Genomic DNA, 26,027 nt, shown 5'->3' on the forward strand with positions numbered 1-26,027 from the left:
TATCGCTTGAGGATCAGGGTAAATGCCAGGGTTCTCACTTATTTATTTTAAAATTTTATTTATTTATTTTAGCGGGGGGAGGGAGAGACAGAAGGAGAGCCAGTCCTAAGCAGTCTGCACGCCGAGCGCAGAGCCCAACATGGGGCTCCATCTCACGACCTGTGGGCTCTCATTTATTGAGCACCTCGGATGTATGTGTATTCCATGAGCAACCAGTACGTAACAGGCACTGTGTAAGAGCTTTACTCTCTCGTGTGATCCTCACAAAACAGCCCAGCAAGGTAAGGATGATGCCCATTTTATAGATCAGGAAGTTGAGCTTCAGAAATGTTCTTTAATTTGCCCTAGATCACAGAGCTAATAAAGGCTAGGATTAGAAATGAAACCCAGGTCTACTGAACTAAAAGCCTAAGTCCCATGCACAGGGGTGGGGGGAGGAGGAAGGATTGTAGAAAGGGGGGAAATGTGAAACACCATCTTCCCTGGCCTCCCCGGCTGCAGGACTGAGGGGGTGAATATCACCGTGGAAATGATTCCACATCTTACCATCAAACTCCTCCAAACCTCCAGAGAGGAGAGGCCACTGGGCCGGGAGTGGGCAGGAGGGTTAGCTTGCTGACAGCCCTTGACATTCACCCTGCCAGCTCTCAGCCTGTGCATTTGTGATTACCTGGCTGCATTCTGGAAACTATCCAGTCACACCAAGGCAGGTGGCCCGCCCCTCCTCCCTGGATTGAGGAAGCAGGAAAAGGTGGCAGTGCGAGGCAGTGGGCAGACGTGCTGGGCGATGGTGGCTGGAGCTCCCCCGAGGATGGGCTTTCTCTGGGGCTTGGCTCTGCCCCTTTTCTTCTGCTGGGAGGCTGGGGCCCCCAGGAGCTCTGCAGGTAAGGAGGTGGGGGCTTCTCTCCTGACAGAGCTCTGGGTGTGAGTTTCTGCACCAGCAACCCTCTTGCGTTAATTGCAATTAACCATAAAGCTACATCTGAAGTATTCTCCTGTTGTTGATAAATGGTATGCAAATGGCAGTGTGTCAGCTGCCCCACATCTGACGCCTCGGTCCTTAGAATGAGTGATGTCCTGGTGCGGTGACTGTGGGTTTGTCTTTCTGTGTGGGATCGAGGGGGGGCAATGGAGGCGGAGGAGTGCAAGGGGCCAGGGGGGTACCCGCTGGGGATAAATCTGACTAAAACCAAAGAAAATCCTCCAAGTTTATTTCCTAGCCCAGATTTCCTTTAAAAACCAGTCTTTGTGTGTGAAGAGTCTCACAGACTGCTTGGGAGGGGTGGATTCTGAGGGGGGCAGGGCTTTTATAAAAGAAGAGAACTAACATAGATGTGTAATAGGAAGTGTGCCAAGCTTGGCGCATGCATTGTCTTTTTTTTTTTTTAAATAGACTTTTTTTTTTTGTAGAGTTCGCAGCAAAATTGAGCAGAAAGTACAGAGATTCCCATATAACCGCTGTACCTCCCCCCCAGATATAGTCTCTCCTTCTATCAGCATCCTGCATTATCTTTTTTAAAGAAGATTATTTTTTAGAGCAGTTTTAGTTTCATGGCAAAATTGAGAGGAAGGTACAGAGATGTCCCAGGCTCTGTCTTTTTTAATCCTCACAATGACCCCATGAGAGAGACACGAGTCTTATTCCTACCCACCCCTGCCCCCAGAGGTGATGGGACTGAGGCTTACCAGGATTCAACAAATCACCTGCAAAGCCAGGATTTTATTCTGCATGCACCTAGCCTCTAGACCACTCTGTCTTCTGTACGCACTCATGACCTGCCAGGCTTGTGCTGCACGTTTTACATTTAATTTAATTTAATTTAATATTCACAACCCTACGAAATAGGTACCCTTAGCTCCATTTGAGAGATGAGAAAATGCAGGCTTGGAGCCCGGAGACTTGGCCAGGGTCACATGGTCTGTAGGCAGCAGAGCAGGGACTCAAACTCAGGGTCCAAAGTACACACACCTTCCTCTCTGCCAGTTTGATCTGAGGAAGGGACCGGGAGAGCTGCGACATTCTAGCGCCGTACAGGGCTGGGTAGGCTTTGCTGTTCTTGAGAAGACCTCTGGTGGGCAGGAGACTTGGGTAAGGGGTGTGAGAGTCCCAGGGGGGTGTGAAGAGGCTATGGTTTGGGAAGCACGATGAGGTTTCACAGCAGGATGATAACACGGGGTTCCTGGAAAAGGCAAAAAATACTTCCGGGGAGGTCGGTGGTCAGATCACAAAAACACCTGTTTGGGCTTTAGGCTGTGTAGGTTGATGCAGAAAGGCTTTGACTCCACCGTGTGGGGACTGAGGAAGCTCGGAGAAATATCCTGGGCTTTGAAGTGGGGAGAAGCAAGTATATTCCCGTAAAAGCATGATTTGTGAACAACTAATGAGAGTGGATGCCATGACTCACCCGATCTGCATGTGGGGACAGCCTGCCATTCTCACCGCATTAAAGAAAGTTGTGTGCTCTCAAGTGCCTCTTGGAGGGGACAAGGCTGTGGAGGGATGCTTAGTGACCCTTGCTGGCTTTGGGATATAAGACTTTCCCATTCCCCTTCTCCTCTGGTCCTCACCACCACAGCAAGGCAGGTAGGATAACCCTCGTTCACAAGGGAAGCATGGAGAGGTCGGGTGACTGGCTTAGCTGGTCGGAGGCAGAGTCAGGATTTGAACCAGTCAATCACAGGACTCCAGAGCTAGTTGAAACAGGCCTCGGGCTGGAGCCCAGTCTTTTGCCTCCTGGCCCAGGGCTCTTTTATCTTTGAGGGAGAGACACAAGAGGACAAACTGAGGATCTGGGACCCCATCCTGACAGCCTGGGTAGAAGTGACCAATGACCAAATGGTCCTGTACTTCCCTGGGGCCCTTGGGTACTTTTGGGCCAGTAGACCTCAGTAAAGACCATCTCAAATCTTCAGAACCCCGAAAAGGGGGGCTTATATTTTGATTCTTTTCCTTCCAAGAGTAGGGTTACTGGATAAAACACAGGACATTCACTTACATTTGAATTTCAAGTAACAAAGCTTTTTCTCTAAGTATGTCTCAAATATTACATGAGAAGTACACATACTAAAACATAATTTGTCATTAAAATTATTCCTTGTTTATCTGAAATTCAAATTCAAATTTAACTGGGCATCCTGTATTTTTATTTGCTAAATCTCACAACCCTCCCCAAAAGGGTCGTTGGCCCACTTACAGAGAGAGCCCTTCCTCCTCCGTAGACGGGAGAAGCATGCTTGTCCACCCATGAAAAGATCCTACTGTAGTCCCCCAGGCAATGAATGCCACCCAACCCACCGCTCATACAACCTCCGAGGGTCTGTTGAGTGGACAGAGATGCTCTGCCCTGTGGAGAAAAGCTAACAGCATCTCTTTAAGGAGTGACGTTTGCCTCCCTTGGCTCACTGTTACCTGTGGAACATGGCTGGTGCATCGTTTCTGTAGCTCTGGGGTCCCATCCCTGCCATGTCAGATGAGTAGGAATGGGAAGCTTGCCCCTTTCCCAAGGACTCGGCCTGCTCCCTTCCCTTTTGCAGCAGCCATCACCCACTCTGTCTGTCGAGGTTCCTCTCCCCCATCCTCCCAGCTACCTCTAAATACAAAACCACAGATGTTTCCTGTATTTGAAGGGTTTTTACTTCCATGGGGGAAACATCTGCTGGATGAGAAAAATATCGGTGAGAAAGTGACAAGGATTCTTTCAGAAAGTTCTGAGAGTTGGGTCCCTGCTCTAGTTCTTGGCTCACTTGGACTTCTGCCTCCTTTGCTCCCCCTTGAAGCTGGATCCTGGCCCCATGCATTCCCTCTGATGGCTTCAGACCAATAATCAACTAGATTCTGAGGCTTGCTTGCCTCAACTGGGTCATCAGAGGACATTCTTCAGGTGATCCCAGTTCCATGGCTTACACAAGGGACCGGTCTTCCTGATGATAGTGCTTCCTTCTTCCTTGTATGTATAGATGAAAAATGGCATAAAAGCAGCTTCCCCTCCCCACCCTCCTCCCGGGGTGTCCAGGGCGTAAACACAAGAGCGTGTGTGAAGTTAGTCCACTGAGACTCATGGCTCACAATGTTGGTCTTACCCAACACAGACCCCAGCACCAGCAGACCAGGTCCTTTGGTGACAACCAACCACATAGAAGAGCCTGCCATGACTCCGGGGTTCGGGACAAGTTCAGAGGGAGCATTCCAGACCACTGACCTTGTTGAGACTTCTGCGCCAAGTCACATCCCTTTGGAAACTCAAACCCTGAGCACCCAGACCTTTGATAAGAACTTACTCCTGGCCAGCACCATTTCAGAAGCAGAGACTAGGGAAACCAAGACCATTTTTCCTGCAACAGAGACCAGGGCCTTCACAAAAATGATACCGTCCAAGTTCATGGTTGTGATCACCACGCCTATGGAGGCATCAGCCACAAGTGGCAGCCCCATGGGAACTGGAATGACCACAGTTGAGACTGTTACAGGCAGGGATCTTGTGGAATCTGTCTCTGGCACCCTTTGTACTGATGACAGCTCAGAAGAGGCGAAGAGGATCATAACCAAAAGCTTGCCATTGACTCACACCTCTGCAGAAGCCCAGGGCCTGGCCTCAGACAGCAGTGCCTTCTCGGGCTGCTCAGTTCTGGCCATCACCCCCTCACAGGCCCCGGCACCTGACAAGACCGCATTGGCTAAAGGCTTGCCGTCCTACAGCAACTCTGACACGGAGGTTACCAGTCGCAGCATTATCAAAATAATAACTGCCACCACCATTGGGACGGTGGACGTAGTTCTCAACCCCACGGGAGGAAAGGCCTCGTCTCCCCCTGAGGTGTCAGCTGTGCTTGATTCCACCAAGGCAGAGTCACACTTCACCGAGACCATGACCTCGGCAGAGACCTCATCAGCAGCCAGTGCCACAGAACCAGCCACACCGGATACCACAGTTGAGCCCCTGCTGACTGCTAATAGCACCATAGAAGGAGAAACAATAGTAGCCGAGCCCACGACCCCCAGCACAACTTTGGTGACAGTCAGCATCTACCCCCTGGAAGAAACTTCAGTCCTGTCTGTTGAGACCACAAGCCACACCGAGGTCTCAGGGGCGGTTGCAATCTCCACAGAGACTGGGTCAACAGTGGGTAAAGTGGCTTCCCCTGCTGGGCTCTCAGCCTCGGCCTACAGCCACACCCACGTAGCCACTAGCCAGAACGCCACCCCCTCCCAGACTTCTGCCACAGACAGCACAACCGATGGGTCTGTCCCCATCAGCAGGAGCCATTTTCCTTCTGTCCGTCTGACTATGGCCAACAGCAGCCAAGAGGCAAACATCACCTTCGTCAAGACCACAGCCTCAGCAAAGACTTTGAAGGCAACCAGCAAGCCTGGAGGGAAGGCGCCCACAGCTCTGCCCACCACTGCTCAGCCAAGGTGGACCTCAGAAACTACTGCAGGTAAGGGGCTCCCGCAGCTGTGATCTTGGGGATGCGGGGTTTGGAGTTTCCAGGATGTCTACGTGCTTAATAAGGGGTAGGGAGGAAGGAAGGATCTGGGGCCTATTCCGACCCCAGTCTCTGATGTCACCTCTTCATGATCTTCTAGAGATTCTTGCGAAAGTCAGAAACAAAGCAGATTTAGGGTGGTGTATGGAAAACCTGTGGGGCTAGAAGTCTGGAGAAATGCTTTGAGATCCTGGTTTTGCCCTTAACAACCTAGTGACCCAGGACAGGTCCTTTCCCATCCTGCTCTCTGGCCTCATTTTCTCCACCAGTAACTTGAGGGGGTTGTGATGGATGAACAATGAGGTCCTTTCCAGCTCCGCCCTTCCTTGACATTAACAGTTGAGTAACCGCTATGTGCCAGGCGAGGCCCCAAATTTTATTCAAAAGCCACAGTCCTCACGCTCTGGAAGTTCTGGTTCAGCTAGAGCCACACAGAGGGGCACCATGTTAACATCTGGCCCAAGCTGCTGCCCTCTGAGCAGCTGGGACCTCATGAAAGTGGGGCTTACTGGATGTGCTTGCTGGGGTTGGAGCCAGGGATAGTGACAATAAATAAATGAATGCATAAATGAAATAAATAAATAAATAAATAGGGTGAAGGTTTGGGGGTTTAAAGCTACATGTCTGAGACAACAGATACTTCTCAGGGAAGAAGCCACTCGTGAGAGGCTGCTTGGTCAGCCCAGCTCCTCGTCAGCCCGGAGCCTCCACCTCCTTCCTGACCCTGTCCTTGTGCCTCATCCCTGTGGTAGCCTCACCTGGTCCCGCCTTTGTGGGCAGGTGAAATAAAAATATTAATCACAACCACCTTAGCGAACACCATTTGTATTCCAGCAGAGGAGGACGTGAAAACATTTCACGGCCGGTCAGCCGTGCCACCGGCTGAATGTTCTCACCGACGTCAGGCAGGGAACTACGAGCTTTGCATGTGTTCTCTCTTCTAACTAAAGCTTCAAAACCACCTCAGGAGGTGGATGTTATTGCCCCACCTGACAGGTGAGGAAACAGATTTAAAGACCGTGAAAAGATAGCAGTGGGACTCCAAACGGAAGTCTGATTCCATCTCATAGTCTCCTACTGTGCTTTCATTTTTTAAAGCTCGATTTATTAATATATTTTTATTTTAAAGTGCTTTTCTTTATTTTTTGTTGATTAGATGATACATTGACATGATTTAAAATTCAATAGGTACAAAAGGGGTCAGCATAAAATGTCTCTCTCCCACTGCTGTTCCCCAGCTACCCAGCTACCTTCATACACATAACCGAAAGAATCACTTTCTTGTGAATATTCCAGCCGTGAAATATGCATACGGCAGCAAACACAAGGAGGATGAAAGAGATATATATTGATCTTGATACAATATCAATATTGGTATCTATCTCTATCTCTAGAAATAGAGAAGTGCAATCACTTGATCGATTCTAACTACTAGGAAGGAATGACTGCAAGGTGGCAGGTGAAGGCAAGGAGGTTAGGGCTCTGCAGAAGCCAGAACTAGCATCGGGAGCTGCTAGATCGGGAAGGCTGGATTGAAACCTCTGCCAACTCAGAGCTGGACGAATTGGCTGAGGTATCCCCTCTGAGAGCCGACCTCTCTCTGGCACTCGCCCTGTCTGGATCCTTTCCTAACAGTCCATCCGGGACCTCCAGGCATCAAGAACATTCTAGATTTCACTTTCATTTCTCCTTCTTCACACTATTCTTTTGACTTCTCCAAATGCGGATGGGGCCTTTAGCCAACTTTTCTTTCACTCGTGTTGGGAAGACACTATGAGGAGCCTAGTTATGGGAAAGAGGGAATCCTCTTTCTCTTTGCAGTGAATAAATGAAAGATCCCATGTGAGCGTGGACACATTTACACATGAGAGTGAGCACAGAGGTGCAGGTGGGGACAGAGGCTGGGTAGCACAGGTCATATCATGATTCCTGAACTGACCTACCCATATGTTCATCTCCTCCTTTTCTAAACTTGCAGGTGGGGATGGAGGCTTTCTCCTCCTGCAGCTCAGTGTGGCCTCCCCAGAAGACCTCACTGACCCCAGGGCGGCAGAGAGGCTGATGCAGCAGGTGAGTGGGCACTTTCTAGGCCAGGAAAGTAGAGGAGAGTTTTAGGAATTAAATCTAAGGATCTCTGCTTGGCTTGGCTTCTGCCTGTTTTTCCTGAGTTGGGAATTCCCCTTCAGAGCTATGTAAAAAAAATTCTTTCCCTCACCCCCAATTTCCTCAGGCCTTTGGAAGGTCAGGCCTTCTAGCCCTTGGAAGGTCAATGATATTAATGGGCAGATAGGCAGGACTTTGGGTTACAAGTAGTAGAAACCCAACTCATTGTAGCTTACACAGAAAAGGCAAGGTATTGGCTGAGAAACCAAGAAGTGACTGTTCCAGCTTCACTTATGGCTGGATCCAGCAGCTTAGACATGATCATCAATTTTCTTTCTCTACTTCTCTTACCTCTTCGTTCTTTGGAATCTCCTTCCATATGTAAGGAAAGGTGGCTGTGACAGCCCCAGAGTCACAGGCACTTCCCTCTCCCAAGACCTGCCTATTATACTAGGGAAAGACTGATCTTATTGGCCTGCAAGGGCCACCATGACTGACAGCTCAAACTGAACCACATGGAATGAGAAGGACAGGTCCCAGAGGAACTAGGAATGCTAGCAGAAAACACCCCTCAGGTGTATGTTCTAGATGGGAACCAAGATTGAGATATATTTGTATAAGTTGGGAAAATTCCCCTAAGACCCAGAACACTGGACAAAGCTTCCAGTGGTGGAATTCTGGGGTCAGAGCTTTTGGGATGGTGTGAATCATTGGAAGGTTAGACTAGGTCAGCTCAGCTTAGCTCTTGTGCCCGCATCTTGCTAGCAGGGGATGAGAAGAGGGAATATCTGGGCCCTTGAAGTTCTCTTAGTGGAATGGGGCCCATCAGGACTCCCATAATAAGGAGTTCCCTTGGGGGGGGTGTGGTTTGAAATGGGACAGCCAGAGAAATGACAAATGCCTACTGCACATGATAATCAAAATAGCAAGTGTGAATCTTAGTCCAAGAGGGAAGCCAGAGGGGCGCCTGGGTGGCTCAGTCAGTTAAGTGTCCAACTCTTGGTTTCAGCTCAGGTCACAATCTCAGTGTTGTGAGGTTGAGCTGTCCATTGGGATCTGTGCTCAGCACAGAGTCTGCTTGAGATTCTCTCTCTCTCCCTTCTCCCTCTGCCCCTCTCTCTCTTTCTGTCTCTATAAAATAAATAAATCTTATTAAAAAAAAAAGAGGGAAGCCAGAATGGTGCCAAATCTGAGCCCCCAAACTGGAAACTATTTCTGGGGTCAGAAAGAAGCCCGGGAGAAAGGAGCAGGTCAGGAGCTGAGGGGCAGGAAGCGGGCCGTGCAGGTGTTGGGTATGAGCTCTTGGTGGGAGCGGGACACAGACACAGCACTCAGGGCTCAGGCAAACAACAAACTTTGGAGCCATATAGATCTGGGGGTGAATTCCACTTCTAACTGTGTGACCTTGGGTAAGCTATTCCGTATTATTTTCCTCCCTTATAAAATGAAGTTGCTACTGCCTGCTTTATAAGGTTATTGTGAGGGTAAATGACACAATGTGCATGAAGCACCCAGCCCATGCCCAGCCTGTGGGGGGCTCGGGAAGGGTTGCTGGCCTCCTCGTATGTTCTCTCCCATTGTCCCTTCCTGTCCTTGGCCTGTGGTGAACTCATGGGCCAAATTTGGGCTGGAAGGACCTCCTGCTCCTTGTACCCTCCAGCTCTACGATGAACTGCATACCCACATGCCTCCCATCCACGTCTCTCTGCTGCGCATCAGGAGGGGCTGAGAAACATCCCCTGCAGCCAGGCTTGGCTGTGTGCCCAAGGGGGCAGTGCTGCCTGCGGCCTGGGACCCTCCCCTACCCCAGACTGGAGCTACGGTACTGCTCTGAGACATACCTGGAAGCTTCCCAAGAGGTCAGCCGGCCTAAGCCCTTACCCCAGACGTGGCAGTGGGACCCTGGCTCACATATGCCTCAGTGTGTGTGTGTGTGTGTGTGTGTGTGTGATGGTGGGGGTGGGCTGGAGGAGGGACTTCCCTTGTTCCAAAGATGTCCTTGGACTTCCTTTGGCACATGTGTTATGTTTCAGTAAACAGCGATCTGATCACCCGTCTGTCCACCTTCTTTGTGCTTCCATCAGACATTAAAATTACGCACAGTGTGGTCCAGAGGTTATCTATTTGATCCATATGGGGTGTTTTTTTGACATTTTTATGATACAGGGATTTTGTGCATCCTCCCTACTCCCTCTCTCCTTCATTCTTCCCTGGTTCTTGGTTTGGACCTCAATTACAGCACTTACTGAGGCTGGCCCCGGAGCCTGTTGAACTCCGAGCTCCTTCAGAGCAAGGCCCATATTTATCTTAGTATCCCCTGAACCTGGCCTGTAGTAGGAGCACAGAGAATGTCTGTTGGATTGACTTGAATTTCAAGTTCTGGACACAAGCAGATCCCAAGAAGCTCTGCAATACGAAATTATTCCTCCCCTCTAGCTCATAAGTCAAGTTATTATTATTTTTTTTGAAAAATTAAATGTGGCTATGGGGCACCTGGGTGGATCAGTTGGTTAAGTGTCCGACTCTTGATTTCGGCTCAGGTCATGATCTCAGGGTTGTGAGATCGAGCCCCACTTCAGGCTCTGTGCTGGGTGAAGCCTGCTTGAGATTCTCTCTCTCTCTCTCTCCCTCTGCCCCTACCCTGCCCCTAAAAAAAATTAAATGTAGTTAATCTCTTTTCCGTTGTTATGATTTTACAATTTTGAAAAATTCAAAAGGACCAAGAGAAAAAGACAAATGGAAAGAGGAGTGGAAGAGAAAGAAAAACATTTCTAACATCCCACTCCTTATGTACAACTATTGTTAGTGTATACATTCAACCTCTCTGCTTGGTCTGAGATACCTTGTCTTCAATATTTCCAAAGTCAGAGTCTTAATCTTTCCCCCAAACTGGCTCTGCCTGCGTCTTCTTCATCATGTCAGTTGCATCCTTCAGTTGCTCAAGCCAAAATTCTCAAAACCAGTCTTTATTCCCCTATTTCCTTCACACTCACTTTACATCCAGCTTGTCGGAGAATGCTGTTCGCTCTACTGTTGTCAAAATACGCCCAGAATCTGACCCTTCCTCACCCTCCACAGCTCTCACCTCGTGCCATCTGCCATGGCCTCTCACCTGGATTACTCATACCCTCTTAACAGGTCTCTGTTTCTACCTTTGCCCCCCGCCCCCAGTGTAGTCCCAGCACACCAGCCAGGGCTGTCGCTCTGTAATGTAAGGCAGACCATGCCACTCCTTGGCTCCAGACCCTCCCATTTCGTTCAGACAGAAAGCAAAGGTCCTACAATGGCCTGCAAAGCCGTGTGTGACATGTGCCCCTCCCCCAGCCTCTTTAACTTGCACCCTGCACTCCAGCAATGCTGACCTTCTTGCTGTTCCAGGAATCCATCAGGCCTTGCATGCATGCTCCTGCCTGGGGACCTCTGCATGTGTTGCCCAGTTTGCTCAGAGGGCTTCTCCTACAGGTATCCACTCGGTAACACGTCCACCTCTCTCACTGTCTCGGTGAGGCCACCTGGCCACCCCCCTGCTCTGATTTGCTTCCTAACGCTGCTTACAACCTAACATAATACATAGTTTATTTACTTGTCCTATTATCTGTCTCCCTCAACTAGAATATAAGAGTTTGTTCGCTCCAGTATCCCTAGCATCTAGCACAATGCCTGGCTCCATAAAAGGTGCTCAGTGAATATTTGTTAAATGAATGGAGGACACAAACAACTTCAGATATTGCTGTGAATAAGGGGAGTATGTGTATTCAACTGATCCCCTTCCTCTTGCAGAGGGAGGCAGAATGAGTTTTATAAAGGAGTTTGAACAAAAATAAGTCAAACATTCTTCCCAGTGTATTTGCTGAGCACCCACAGCAGAAGAGAGACATGTTGTGTGCCGTGGGGGATTCAAAGATGTCTCTTCCCCACAGGGGCTAAACTTAGTAGGTGAGGGTAGACAGGTACAGAAATTACAAACTGAAAGAACTTATTTACACCATATATGGCAAAACCAGAGTCTCCTTAATACGAAAGCAATAAAGAGCTCTTACAAAGCAATAAAAAGGCAAACATGCCCATAGGAAAGTAGTATAAATGTCTTCCAGAAGCAGGAATATAACTGCCTATTTTCCATGAAAAAGAAACATCACTAGCAAAAAAAAAAAGTAAATTGATAGAGTGAGATATTGCTAATTGTGTGTCAATAGGTAAGGATTTATAAAAATTATAATTTCCATGATGAGGGTGTAGGGGGAAAGAACACTCTTAAATACTGTTGGTGTGAATGAAATTTGTACAGCCTTTCTGGAGGGCAATTTGATCATCTAAAGCCTTAAAAATGTGCATCCCTTTACCTGAGCAATTTCATTCCAAAGGGTTTATCTTAAGGAAGTAATTAAGAATCTGTGCAAAGACCAATAAATAAATGTGTTCATTACAGAAATGTTTATAACAGTCAATAAAGGAAAAAGACAAGACAAAACACAGGATATCCCAGTGTAGTTATTTGGTTAATAATAGTGGTGTGTGTGTGTGTGTGTTTGCTCCCAAATACCTTTTACACTATCTTTAGAAGTTCCCTTTCCAAAATCAAAGCTAGTCCTGTTCCTAGCAAAGGAATAAAACTCCCAGCTTTGTATATAAGGGTCTTCATGCTATGGCTTTTGGCCAACTTTCTCAGCTCTGTATCCCATAGACCCATTTCCTATGTTCTATGTTCCTTCCACAGGAAACTTCTCACTACTTCCCAGTCACACTTGCTTTGATCCAGAGTTTGCACATCATGATTCTTGCCCCCAGAAGGTTCTCCCTCTCTCTGGTGCCTTCATCTGGAAAACTTCTATTCATGCTTAGAAGCCCAGTTCATTCAGTGCCTCCTTGTGGTGACTCTCCTCAAATCCCCTAAAGAGGATCTGGTTTTTTAGTCTCTTTATGTTTCTATTACACACTTCACATGCTACATCGTGCTTTATTTGCTTACAAGTTTGTTAAGTCATGTATGCTTCAGGACAAGTGCCGTGTAGTATTCCTCGCCGTAGCCACAGAAGCTAGTGCAGAGCCCTGCATAGGGACGGCACTCAACTGTCTGCCGAACAACAGAGAGGAGGGACCCCATGAGCTACTGACCCGGAAATATGGGCACGGCGCTCTGAGAGTTGAGAAAATGCTACTCAGCATCGAAGTCAAACAAAATAAGGCGCCTGGGTGGCTCAGTCGTTAAGCGTCTGCCTTCGGCTCAGGTCATGATCCCAGGGTCCTGGGATCGAGCCCCGCATCGGGCTCCCTGCTCCGCGGGAAGCCTGCTTCTCCCTCTCCCACTCCCCCTGCTTGTGTTCCCTCTCTCGCTGTCTCTCTCTCTGTCAAATAAATAAATAAAATCTTTAAAAAAAAAAAAAGAAAAAAGAAGTCAAACAAAATATAAATCTAATGATATCATTATTAAGAAGCTGCACTATAATTAGGCATGGATGAAGAACAGTTTTTGTAAGTATGTAATACCTGTTACATAAATCCAATTCTTAAATAGCTTTTCTTTTCTTGCTTTGCATTCATTTGAATCAGGGATATCTGATAAAGTGGATAATTTATCTTATATATATGCATATAAGGACACACATGTACATGCAAAGCTGATGGCTGTTCTTGGAAGCCAAAAAATTTGTAAAATATAGTCTATACCAATTAGAAGCATTTGGGAATTAAAGTGCGTAATTATGCTTACGTGTGTGTGTGTGTGTGTGTGTGTGTGTGTGTGAAAGAGAGAGAGAGGAGAGAATTACTGGAGATGACCAGAATTAGCAGAAGTAATGTTACCAAACCAGAAAGAATCAGAAGGCCTGGGGAAAATTCTCCAGTTATTTAAGACTCAAAGGTGTTTGGTAGAATTCCCCTGGGAAGCCATCTGGCCCTGGGCTCTTGTTTGTCGGGAGACCAAACATTTAAAGAAGAATTAATACCTATTCTTATGAAACTGTTCCAAAAAATAGAAATGGAAGGAAAACTTCCAAAGTCGTTTTATGAGGACACCATTACCTTGATCCCAAAACCAAAGACCCCATCAACAAGGAGAGTTACAGACCAATATCCTTGATGAACATGGATGCAAAAATTCTCACCAAAATACTAGCCAATAGGATCCAACAGTACATTAAAAGGATTATGCACCACGACCAAGTGGGATTTATCCCTGGGCTGCAAGGTTGGTTCAACATGTGCAAATCAATCAATGTGATACAATACATTAATAAAAGAAAGAACAAGAACCATATGATCCTCTCAATAGATGCAGAAAAAGCATTTGACAAAGTACAGCATCCTTTCTTGATCAAAGCTCTTCAGAGTATAGGGATAGAGGGTATATACCTCAATATCATAAAAGCCATCTATGAAAAACCCACAGCGAATATCATTCTCAATGGGAAAAAACTGAGAGCTTTCCCCCTAAGGTCAGGAACATGGCAGGGATGTCCACTATCACCACTGCTATTCAACATAGTATTAGAAGTCCTAGCCACAGCAATCAGACAACAAAAAGAAATAAAAGGCATCCGAATCAGCAAAGAAGAAATCAAACTCTCACTCTTTGCAGATGTTTTGATATTTTATGTGGAAAACCTAAAAGTCTGCACCCCAAAACTGCTAGAACTCATACAGGAATTCAGTAAAGTGGCAGGATATAAAATCAATGCACAGAAATCAGTTGCATTTCTATACACCAACAACAAGACAGAAGAAAGAGAAATTAAAGAGTCGATCCCATTTACAATTGCACTCAAAACCGTAAGATACCTAGGAATAAATTTAACCAAAGAGGCAAAGAATCTGTACTCAGAAAACTATAAAATACTCATGAAAGAAATTGAGGAAGACACAAAGAAATGGAAAAATGTTCCATGCTCATGGATTGGAAGAACAAATATTGTGAAGATGTCAATGCTACCTAGAGCAATCTACACATTCAATGCAATCCCCATCAAAATACCATCAACTTTTTTCAAAGAAATGGAACAAATAATCCTAAAATTTGTATGGAACCAGAAAAGACCCTGAATAGCCAGAGGAATGTTGAAAAAGAAAACCAAAGCTGGCGGCATCACAGTTCCGGACTTCAAGCTCTATTACAAAGCTGTAATCAACAAGACAGTATGGTCCTGGCACAAAAACAGACACATAGATCAATGGAACAGAATAGAGAGCCCAGAAATGGACCCTCAACTCTATGGTCAACTAATCTTCGACAAAGCAGGAAAGAATGTCCAATGGAAAAAAGACAGTCTCTTCAACAAATGGTGTTGGGAAAATTGGACAGCCACATGCAGAAGAATGAAACTGGACCATTTCCTTACACCACACACAAAAATAGACTCAAAATGGATGAAAGACCTAAATGTGAGACAGGAGTTCATCAAAATCCTAAAGGAGAACACAGGCAGCAACCTCTTCGACCTCAGCTGCAGCAACTTCTTCCTAGATACATCGCCAAAGACAAGGGAAGCAAGGGCAAAAATGAACTAATGGGACTTCATCAAGATAAAAAGCTTTTGCACAGCAAAAGAAACAGTCAACAAAACCAAAAGACAACTGACAGAATGGGAGAAGATATTTGCAAATGACATATCAGATAAAGGACTAGTATCCAAAATCTATAAAGAACTTATCAAACTCAACACCCAAAGAACAAATAATCCAATCAAGAAATGGGCAGAAGACATGAACAGACATTTCTGCAAAGAAGACATCCAAATGGCCAACAGACACATGAAAAAGTGCTCAACATCGCTCAGCATCAGGGAAATCCAAATCAAAACCTCAATGAGATACCACCTCACACCAGTCAGAATGGCTAAAACTAACAAGTCAGGAAACGACAGATGTTGGCGGGGATGCGGAGAAAGGGGAACCCTCCTACACTGTTGGTGGGAATGCAAGCTGGTGCAGCCACTCTGGAAAACAGTATGGAGGTTCCTCAAAAAGTTGAAAATAGAGCACCATACGACCCAGCAATTGCACTACTGGGTATTTACCCCAAATACAAATGTAGTGATCCGAAGGGGTACGTGCACCCCCGATGTTTATAGCAGCAATGTCCACAATAGCCAAACTATGGAAAGAGCCAAGATGTCCATCAACAGATGAATGGATAAAGAAGATGTGGTATACACACACACACACACACACACACACACACACACACACACACAGGAATATTATGCAGCCATCAAAAGGAATGAAATCTTGCCATTTGCAACAACATGGATGGGACTGGAGGGTATTATGCTGAGCGAAATAAGTCACTCAGAGAAAGATATGTATCATATGTTCTCATTGATATGAGGAATTCTTAATCTCAGGAAACAATCTGAGGGTTGCTGGACTGGTGGGGGGTGGGAGGGATGGGGTGGCTGGGTGATAGACATTGGGGAGGGTATGTGCTATGGTGAGCGCTGTGAATTGTGTAAGACTATTGAATCACAGACCTGTACCTCTGAAACAAATAGTACATTATATGTTAAAAAAAAAAAGAAGAAGAAGATAGCAGGAAGGGAAAAATGAAGAGGGGGAAATCAGAGGGCGAGACGAACCATGAGAGACTATGGATTCTGAGAAACAAACAGAGTTCTAGAGGGGAGGGGGGTAGGGGAATGGGTTAGCCTGGTGATGGATATTAAAGAGGGTACGTACTGAATGGAGCACTGGGTGTTATATGCAAAAAATGATTCATGGAACACTACATCAAAAACTAATGATGTAATGTATGGTGATTAACATAACATAATAAAATTTAAAAAAAAAAGACTCAAAGGTGTGTGTCTATGAGGTGAAAATGTCATGTATTTCATACAGACAAAGGTGGGTGTGGACCCAAACAAGATAGCCTGTCTAAAGTCTGAGCGAGGAGCCCCACATGGGGCTCAATCTCACGACCCTGAGATCATGAACTGAGCCGAAATCAAGAGTCAAAGGTTTAACTGACTGAGCCAACCAGGCACCCCAGCCTCCTTCCTTTTTCATGACACCCTTTCTCTACACGCTCAGTGCCTCAGCCATTTTGATCAGGTTGCCAGGTAAAATATAGGATACCCAGTCAAATGAGAATTTCAGATAATCAATGAATACTTTTTAAAACATATGGGTGTCCCACACACTTTATGGGACATCTTGTACTAAAAAATTAGTTGTGATTTTTCTGAAGCTCAAATTTAACTGGGCTTCCTATATTTTTATTTGCTAAATCTGACAGCCTTACTTGGAAAACCTCCTCTTCAACCAGCGTCCCCACTCCTTTTTCCCAATCTGTGGGCTTCCTTCTCTGTAGCAAGCCCCCAAGCTTCTCTTAGGCTTCGGATATCTCCACTGCCTCTGGCAGGGTTGTCTGCAACATTTCTCCCGTCCTCCTGCACCCCCACCCCTCCACCATTGCCTGGTGAGAAGAGAAGAAGCTTAATGAGTGAAGACAGATGAGGGGAAGAAGGATTTTGGGTTTGGGTGGCCTTGCTTCCCATTTGCCATCTTGCTTTTTTTCTTTTAGTCTTCCTCTTCCCACACTTGAGGACACACAGTATCTATACCAACCATGTCTTGCACAGCATGGGTCAATCCCTTGCCAAGAGTCCTCACTGGTTGAGGGTGAGATGTAATTTTTGGAACTTAAACTCAAAGCGAGCCTTCCCCTCCTTGAGCTTGAGTCACATTACAAAGTCCTTGTTGTGTAACTTAGTTTTGGGATTACAGTGGTCTGGGCAAAGGCAGTCTCACCAGTCCACCATGGTTGCGTTGACCCTTCTTCCTTCTTTTACAGCCCCTTCTTTCTAATTGCGGGACACTGCCCCCCAGCCTACCCCATCTCTCTCTCGCAGTGTATGTGCTTAATTCTTTTTATTTAAATATTTACAATCTTTTAAATTAATAAACCTAATTTTTTGGAGTAGTTTTATGTTCACAGCAAAACTGAGTTAAAAGTACAAAGTTTGCATATATCCCCTTCCCTCCCCACACTTACAACCTGCCCCTCTATCAACATCCCCCACCACAGTGCACTGTTACAATCAATGAACCTACATGGACACGTCATTATCACCCAAAGTCAGCAGCACTAGGGTTCATCCTTTTTTTTTGAACATGAAGTATAATTGATATACAATATTATATTAATTTCAGGTATACAACATAGTGATTCAACATTTATACATATTATGAAATGATCACCATAATAAGTCTAGTTACCATCTGTCACCATATAGTTAATATATTATTATCTATATTCCCTATGCTGTATATTACATCCCCATGAGTTATTTTATAACTAGAAGTTTCTACCTCTTCATCTTCACCCATTTTGCCCACCCCTCAACACCCCTTTCCTCTGGTATGTGATAGCTATAGGTTTTTAAGATTTAATTTAATTTAATTTTTAGAGAGAGAGAGAGATTGTGTGCATGCACATGCAAGCAGGGTCAGGGAGGGGGTGGGCAGAGGGAGAGGGAGAGACAGAATCCCAAGCAGACTCCATGCCCAGTGTGGAGCCCAATGTGAGGTTCGATCCCATGACCCTGAGATCATGACCTGAGCAGAAATCAAGATCCTACACTTAACCGATTGAGCCACCCAGGCACCCTGCTGTAGGGTTGTTTTTTTTTTTTTTAGATCAAGCTGAGGAAGTTCCCCTCTATTCCTAACTTGCCAAGAATTTTGGTGTTTAAATTTGTCAAATGCTTTTTTGCAACTATTGGTATAATCATATGATTTTTCTTCTTTATTCTGTTGATGTGATAGATTCCATTAATTGATTTTTGAGTGTTGAATCAGACTTGCATGCCTGGAATAAAGGTCACTTGGTCATGGCATATAATACCTTTTATTCATTGTCGGATTTTATTTGCTAATGTTTTTGTTGAAGATTTTTGCATCTATATTCATGAGAGATTGCTGTATAGTTTTTTTGTTTATTTGATTTTTTTTTTCTGGTTTTGGTATGAGGGTAATGCTGGCCTCATAGAGTGAGTTAGGAGGTATTCCCTCTGCTTCAGTCTTCTGAAAGAGATAATAGAGAACTGGTAGAATTTTTTCTTGAAATGTTTGGTAGAATTCACCGGTGAATCCATTTGGGCTATGTGCTTAATTCTTGTTAAATGAATGCTAGGATTAAATAAATGTGTGTGTGTGTGCGCACGCCCGCGTGTGTATGTGTGTTTTAAGTAGGCTCCACACCCAGCATGGTGCTTGAACTCACAACCCCAAGATCAAGAGTTGCATGCTCTACTGACCGAGCCAGCCAGGCGCCCTAAATAAATGTGGTTTTATATGGAGGCTTGATTACTCTTTGGGGCAGTTGAGGGTAAAGCCACAACCTTGCACGTATGGGAGGGGCTTCGCCTACTGGGAGTTGTCATTCTCTAAGAAAAGTGGACAGTTTGGAGTCTCTGTTCAGGTCGGAGATCATGTTTCTCCTGGACTTCCTCCAACACCACTTGCTCAGCTATAAGAGTGAGCCTGAGCACCAGGTTCATATCATGGGACCTCCTTTCCTACCCTATGGCCACACTTGTCCCATGACCAGCTTCTTGCAGTTAGCAGTCAGATGTAGAATAAATCAGAGCCTTCCCACCCTTCGCCCCCAGGGATAAATCCCACTTGGTCATGGTGAATAATCCTTTTAATGTACTGTTGGATCCTATCGGCTAGTATTTTGGTGAGAATTTTTGCATCCATGTTCATCAAGGATATTGGTCTGTAACTCTCCTTTTTGATGGGGTCTTTGACCCAGGAGTTGTGGACCAGTTTTTTGTTGGACTTGTTACACCAGAGAGGTGTGAAGTTCTGCCTGCTAGGAGAGAAGATGAGGTGGAAACTGGTCAGGTTGCTGGGAAGGGGCAGAGCGGGGCCAAGGGACTGCAGGGTGGAGAGGCTCAGAAGACTCCAGTGGTGCTCAGGAAAGGACAAAGAGAGTATATTAGGGATTGGCTACTCCAGGTCGAAGGAGGGGGTGGGTGGTATGCTTCTCAAATTGGTTCTTGGAAAAGGAGCTGGAATGGTTTATTCCTTCCTCCAGGGCATACAGGCAGTGGGGACAAGAACCAGATAGGTAAAGGCACTGTGTATTTATCCTCTTGGAACTGATGGACAGAGACCAGCAAGGCTGTGAGGGTTCCTGGGTGAGTGTGGGCTACTCCATAGGGGGGTGTCTCTACCATCCTCCTCAGAAGGCCAGGCTTTGGCTTGGGTACGTTTGTGAGAGAATCCATCCTTTAAGTCTTTATGGCCCTTTCCTGTCTGTCTCTGTTTCTACTGACAAGGTGTGGTCTTGTCTTTATTATTATTCATTCCCTTGAAGAATCCTGAGTCTCCTTCAAGCACCTTCTTTTTTCCAGCCTCCTCAAAGGAACAGCGCCGCCAGCAGGTGTGTGGGTGAGGCTGGGGTGGGTCCTGAGGTATCCTAGGCCACGGGGCTGCCCCTTTGGGGCGGGCCTCAGCTTTCTGAGTCCAGGGGGTAGGAGTAGTGGTTCCCACGGTAACACCAAAAGCGCAGAACCACAAACACCACGGCCCCCAGTAGCAGGAGGAAGCCCAGGGCTCCAAAGAGGATTCCGAAGAAGGCACCCAGATTCATGCCCAGGTGCTCACAGTGCTCACCCCACGGCGTGTAGATGGAGAAGGGCACACAGCTGCGGACAGAGAGGAGACATGGTCAGCAATGGGGACGCCCCAGGAGGTTTTCCACGACAGTCTGGGCTCCCCTCTAGGGACCAAGGCGGAGCTGAAGCATGGCTCCTGGGTAAGGGAGGCTGGCGCAGGTGACTTCACCTGGGCCCAGCTCCCCCTGGCCGGCGGGGCGGGGCTGGCTGCCGGTGAGCGGGGGCAGGCAGAAGCCCAGGCTCTTCCCAGCCGTCCTTGGACCTGGGAGCGGAGATGGCTGGGGGGATCTGGGACTGCCGTGGGCGCAAGGGTAGACACAGGGCACTGAGGTGTCTCGAGGGCCCCGGGGTGGTCCTGCCCTTCTCCTTCTTAGCAGGCCTGTAGACTCTGTGCACTCCCCCCACGGGAGCCCCTCAGACTGCCGATGAACCACAGAGCCACAAGACGCCAGTGTGAGAGGGCCTGCACTGACTGGTACTCTTACGGAGGGGCAGGGCCGGGCCTAGACACAAGGCACTGGGTGCCTTTCCCACAAAGAGACAGCAGAATGTTCACCCCAGAAGCAAAACTGAGTGGAAGAGTTTGCCATTGGAACCCACATCCCCCTACTTAACTTACTGGTGACCTTGGGCAGGTTCTTTACCTATCTCTTCTTTGAAATGGTCCTAATACCTACCCAGGAGCTAAGGTTGAGTTTTAGAAGATATATAGCATCTTTATTCTCCACACAGAGTAAGCACTCACACGTCTTTTCCATGATCCCTGTTCTCTCAGTTATAAAAAAAAAAACAACAACCCCACCGTCCTAACTTTCGTGGCTTTTCTGGGCCCCTTGCAGTATCTCTGTCTGGTTGGCTCTGCCCTCCCTGCTCTTCCTGCCCTCTGCCGGACTCACGTGCAGCGGGGGCCTTGGGGCCAGTGCTGGCACTGGCCTCCGTGCTCACAGTAGCCCTCGCTGCACGGGGACACACACGTGAGGCCGCTCTGGGGGCTGTAGACCAGGTGGTAGTCCTTGTAGCTGCTGCAAATGAAGTAGTTCTTCAGCGTGCTCATGTTCTCTGTCAGGAAGGACACAGATGAAGACAGAGAGCAATCAATAACATCAAATCTATACCTCTTCCATCAAGATTTCTGTTCTCAGGCATTTATCCTGAGCATATCATTGGAAAAGCACACAAATACGTATGTTCATGGGCGTCCAGAGCAGTATGGTTTATAATAGCAACAATGTTTAATAGGCGGGGTTTTGTTAAACAAGGAATACTGTGCAACCAATAAGCACCGTGGGATGGAAAACACATTGGTTAGGAGCAAATGCTTTGAAGTAAACCAGACCTGTGTTGAAATTCAAACTCTACTACTAACTAGTTGTGTGCTTTGGGGGAAATTCCTTAACTCCTTCAGCCTCAGTTTCCTTATCTTTGAAAGGAAAAGATAATCACCGTAGGTACCTTGCTGCGAATTTTAAAGGAGATAATATATACCGAGTATTCATTACATTGCCTAACACAGTGAGCACTCAATACATGGTCACTATTGGTATAACATTCTGTTTAAAATATAGCACAATAGGGGCACCTGTGATAAAATAATATATCAAATGGGAATATGTACACAATATTCAAGATAATATGTTCACAATTGCTTAAGTAATGAGGTTATTAAACATTAGGTACTACTTGATCCCCCCCCCCTTTTTTTTTTGGTGCGCAGCAAAGCAGTTTATTGAGCAATAGTGCAAAGCTCCCGAAGAGGGAGGGGACCCAAGAGGGTTGCCCTACTTGATCCCTTTATGATAAAAAATATTGGTATGTGTGAAGATTCCTATGCATAAAAGAAAATTCAGAAGGATATGTGCAAAATGGACTTGTCTTTGGGGATTGGAATTACAGGTGATTTTTTTTCTCTTTGTTAATTTGTGTTTCCTCAAGTTTCTACAGTAAACATATTGTATAATAAAAAGTGTGGGGTTTTTTGGCTTGTTTTCTTTAACAAAAGGCATAGTCAGGTCCAGAGTGGTGGTTCCCTTATCCCCACCCCTAATGCCCTACCACACATACACGAAGTAGTTTGGAGGATTTCACCTTGTTGCCCCAAGGAGGGAGGAGGCACGGCCTGGATCTGAGCAGAAGCTCTTGCTTGGTCCCACCCTCGAGTCACACACAGTGGCTTCTGTTGGGTTAGGCGTGGTCACTGCCCTGTTCTCTGCCTCACTCCCCAAATAGGGTGGTCTATTCCTTTCCTTCCTTGGTGTGCTTACCAACTGGTCTCATTCTTGTTCCAGGATAATCAGGGACGATCATAGCGAAAAGGGACCTCAGAAATCCCATCTCAGTTTCCAGATGGGGGTGTTAAGCCTTGGATTGGGGATGGCTTTTGCCCAGGGTCATACCTTGCAAGGAGGGGAAATCTCTGCCCCTCGGCCAGGTCTCCAGCCTTCTGCTTAATAGGCTCTGGCTGGAGGGTAAAGGCAAAAGGGATGTCCCTGTTTAGGTTTATAAAGTGCAATGGTATTTTAACAAAATCATTAACAATTTTATTGAAAGAAAGAAAACTGTCAGCAGCGGTAGTCAGGAAGGTGGCAATTAGAGTAACAGCTCTGTGAAAACTGCCTGGGGATTCATCAAGCAGTACTTTGTGCTCTGCTCTTGAATCTAGAAAGCTGGTGGGTAAAACGTTTAAAATCTCTCTCTCAAAAATGACCATCCAAAACCTAAATTACTTGCTTCTGGCTTCTCTGTGGCCCTCCATGGAAAACTGTTCCACCACGGGTTTGTGAGGGCTGAAGACCTGAGATAAGTTCCCCTGTTTACCCCTCCTTCAGCTATCCCTGTGACCATCCCCAAGATAGTGACTCACGAGCTGACAAACTGTCCACGTCCTCCCTGGAGATGGGATGGAAGTTCACATTGGTCCTGGGCCCCTCACTTCTGCTCCACCGCCTCTGCGAGGCCTGGGGTAAGAACTCTTCCAGCACTGCGTCCAGCAGCTGGGTGTTCAGGAAGTCGATGACAGGACCCCAAGGGAGGTACTGGAACTCCGAGATGACCTTCCAGCGTCTAAGTAAGCTTCCGGAGGCCAGCGCTGTCCCGGATTCGCTGTGTGGGAGGGGTACAGTGAGGCATGAAGGGTGGAAGCGGAGGGGCGAGACCTAGGGACCCGGTGGGGACAGTCCCACTTACCTTGGTGCCACTAGGCTGTTCCGGAGAAAGGCCCGCACATTCAGGTTCCGCAGTCTGTAGGCCACCTAGGGCAGAGGATGGGGGAGTGGGAGTGGGAGTGGGAGTGGGAGTGAGGCCCAGTCCAAAGAGGAGACCCCTCCCACTGTAATGCATTTATTTACCCCCATCTGGCTCCTTCTTTGCACACAAGCGCCAGGACCCGCAGAATCTTTCTCATCCCATTCTGCATCCCCACACCCCAGCCTGGCCTGGTGACCGGCGTGGGTCCCTGCTTAATCAAAGTGCGTTGGTGAGTGAAGGACTTGGCCTACCTCCCTGCCACCAATGACAAGGGGAGAATCTGAGATGAATGGCCCCTACCTTTGCCTCTGTTCCCTGGTTCACCCACTCATTCTCTCCCCACATGGAGAGTGAACACTGATTATGTGTAGCCAGACCTCCGGGATGGCCAGGTGCTGGGGGGTCAAGCTGACTCAGGAATAGTCCGTACTCAAACATCCACAGTCTGGTAAAGTAGACCAGCACGAGCGGACTTTACCTTACAGAGTGCGGAGTGCTGTGGAAGAGCAGTACTGAGAATACTTCTTACTTTTGAACACTTGTATTTTAGGCACCATGGTGAGTGCTTTGCATACATTACCATTTAAACCTTGACACGACCCACTGACATAGGTACTATTATTATTTCTGTTTTGCAGATGAGACATCAAATGATTTGTCTAATGATTACACCTGCTCTAGGGAATGGGAAAGCAAGGATTTGAACCTGGGTATGTAGGATTCTAGAGCCTCAGTAATTCGACTACTGTGTGGTTGAGGAGGGGACAGGGGCATGGGAGCCAAGAAGAGGGAGCTGCCAGTTCCCTCTGGGAAGTCAGGGAAGGCTTCCTGGAGGTGAAATGCCTTTTCGTATTTCTACCACACCATACCCAAGTGCAGGTCTCTAGGACACTCAGGAGGAGAGGCTGGGGTGACTTGAACCCCCTAGACCCTAGTCTGGTTATTCCAGGCCCCTTGGAGATCTCTGTCCTGGGGCTTCCTGCCTTCCTCACCCCCAGCCTTTGCCGGGGCAGGAGGCTCCGGCCTCCTCTGGCAACTGAATCTGGATGGATGACTCTGCGGAACACATAGATGAGGGCTAAGAGCCTGCCCTAAACCTACCAAGGCCCCCCTCCCCCGCCCCCCAGGGCTGGCCTGCACCACTGACCGAGGCATTGACATCTGTCGCAGAGGCATTTTCTTCTTCACTGAGCCAGAGCTGGATGACTCTTAAGGGGAGCTCTGGAAATGGGAGAAGCAGATTCACAATCACCTCACAGTTTACATAGACTTACCCAAGAAGGTCATTGGGCCAGCTCAGGGAGACTGCCCATTCTACGGTGACAGAGAGTCACCAGACGAATCAGGAGAAGGGGCTGAGTCCGTTGACCCTCACCCTAGCGCCCATTCCACTGAATCAAGGCTTCCTGACTCCTGTCTCTCTGGGCCATGAGGACACCTTCACTCTTTCCTCGGCGGACTGCTCAGGGCTGGGGTTCGTGCTGCGGCAGCTGCCCCCCCCCCCCACCAGCTCCCAGAGCTGGCAACTTAACCATCACCTGAGAGAGATTCGGAGTTCTGCCCTGTGAGTTGGAGGAACTTAGCTCTGCCCCCCTCCGAGTCCCTCGTGTCCCCTCAGGGTGAGAGAAATGCGGAGGCAGAGGGCATCGGACGGCACCTTGACGGACGGTTGGAGTGAAGTTGTTCCCGGCCACGATGCAGCGGGTGTCGGTGAAGGCCGGGGGGCAGGTGCAGGCCGGCCGGCAGCCCAGAGCCTGGGAGATGGAGCAGTGGCCCTGGTTGTAGCAGTAGTTCATAGGGCAGGACCGGTTCTGACAGAGGGGAGACGTCTCCCGAGCTGCAGAGGGAGCACGGGGGTCAGCAGACCAGGCCGGGCAGGGGGGAGGCAGGGAGCCCACAGAAAGCTGCTGCTAGAATGGGCTTGGTTCTTTCCCCACAAAAGCTCACTCAGTCTGCGTTCTGCTTCTGAGTCGCTCTGAACCCCAAACTATCCTTCTCCCTTTTCCAGACAGTTCCTCTGCCCGGTCGGTATGCTCCCACTGCTGCTGGAGGAATGGCATGTTTATCAGACCCCCTGCATCAGGAAAGGACCCAGAAGGCTGGCAGGACAAGGGCCCGCCAGCTTGCTTTCTGCACTTCCATCCCTTTTTCTGCCTTATAAAGCTGTGGTTCTTCCCACTCTGACCTCTGCTCAGAAGACACGGGGGCCTCTAGATTTCCTTTGGGCACTCTAGGAGGCCTACTGAAGGCCTCCCTGTGGTCTCCCTCATCATGACTCCAGTGGCTCAGAGGTCAAGAACAGATGGTGGGAGGAGGACTCAAAGGGAGGACTCACCCCTGCCACCAGATGCCCATGGCAGCCCCCCACATGTCCCAACTGAGATGTGGAGACCCTGAGCTTTGTGTCTCTGAAGACGCATGAGGAGCCTGAGGGCCCCAGCTTGCCCCTGGCTCCCTGGCCGCTGCTGGACATCTGCCCCCCGCCCGAGGCCATCTTCAGATTCTTGCCCTGGGCTTTCCCCCTCAGAGCCTCAGCCTGCCCTGCCCTGGCCACTTCCCCATGCTTGCACAATCTTC

General features: G+C 47.7%; 2 protein-coding genes across 2 annotated transcripts in view; one reads left to right on the forward strand and one right to left on the reverse strand.

The window, feature by feature from the left end:
• Positions 1-787: 787 nt before the first annotated feature.
• MUC20 (mucin 20, cell surface associated) lies at positions 788-9,316 on the forward strand. The gene is made up of 4 exons (XM_032406212.1): positions 788-884; positions 4,090-5,436; positions 7,463-7,554; positions 9,248-9,316. Exons 1-4 carry the CDS (start codon positions 788-790, stop codon positions 9,314-9,316), a joined length of 1,605 nt encoding a protein of 534 aa, XP_032262103.1.
• A 10,725-nt stretch (positions 9,317-20,041) lies between these two features.
• MUC4 (mucin 4, cell surface associated) overlaps positions 20,042-26,027 on the reverse strand; it is a 41,426-nt gene continuing 35,440 nt past the window's right edge. The window contains exons 18-23 of the mRNA XM_032406255.1: positions 25,108-25,287; positions 24,598-24,671; positions 23,391-23,455; positions 23,068-23,306; positions 21,104-21,266; positions 20,042-20,237 (exon numbers count right to left, since the gene is read on the reverse strand). Coding sequence (XP_032262146.1) covers positions 20,042-20,237; positions 21,104-21,266; positions 23,068-23,306; positions 23,391-23,455; positions 24,598-24,671; positions 25,108-25,287 — 917 coding nt within the window. The remainder of the gene's footprint in view (positions 20,238-21,103; positions 21,267-23,067; positions 23,307-23,390; positions 23,456-24,597; positions 24,672-25,107; positions 25,288-26,027) is intronic.

Source organism: Phoca vitulina, unplaced genomic scaffold, assembly GCF_004348235.1.
Source record: "Phoca vitulina isolate PV1807 unplaced genomic scaffold, GSC_HSeal_1.0 scaffold8, whole genome shotgun sequence".
NCBI classification, from domain to species: Eukaryota; Metazoa; Chordata; class Mammalia; order Carnivora; family Phocidae; genus Phoca; species Phoca vitulina.

Coding starts and splice junctions, on each gene's coding strand:
- MUC20 (XM_032406212.1), top strand. CDS start 788: ATGGTGGCTGGAGCTCCCCCGAGGATGGGCTTTCTCTGGGGCTTGGCT. Junction 885..4,089: donor GGCCCCCAGGAGCTCTGCAG/GTAAGGAGGTGG, acceptor TACCCAACACAG/ACCCCAGCACCAGCAGACCA. Junction 5,437..7,462: donor GACCTCAGAAACTACTGCAG/GTAAGGGGCTCC, acceptor CTAAACTTGCAG/GTGGGGATGGAGGCTTTCTC.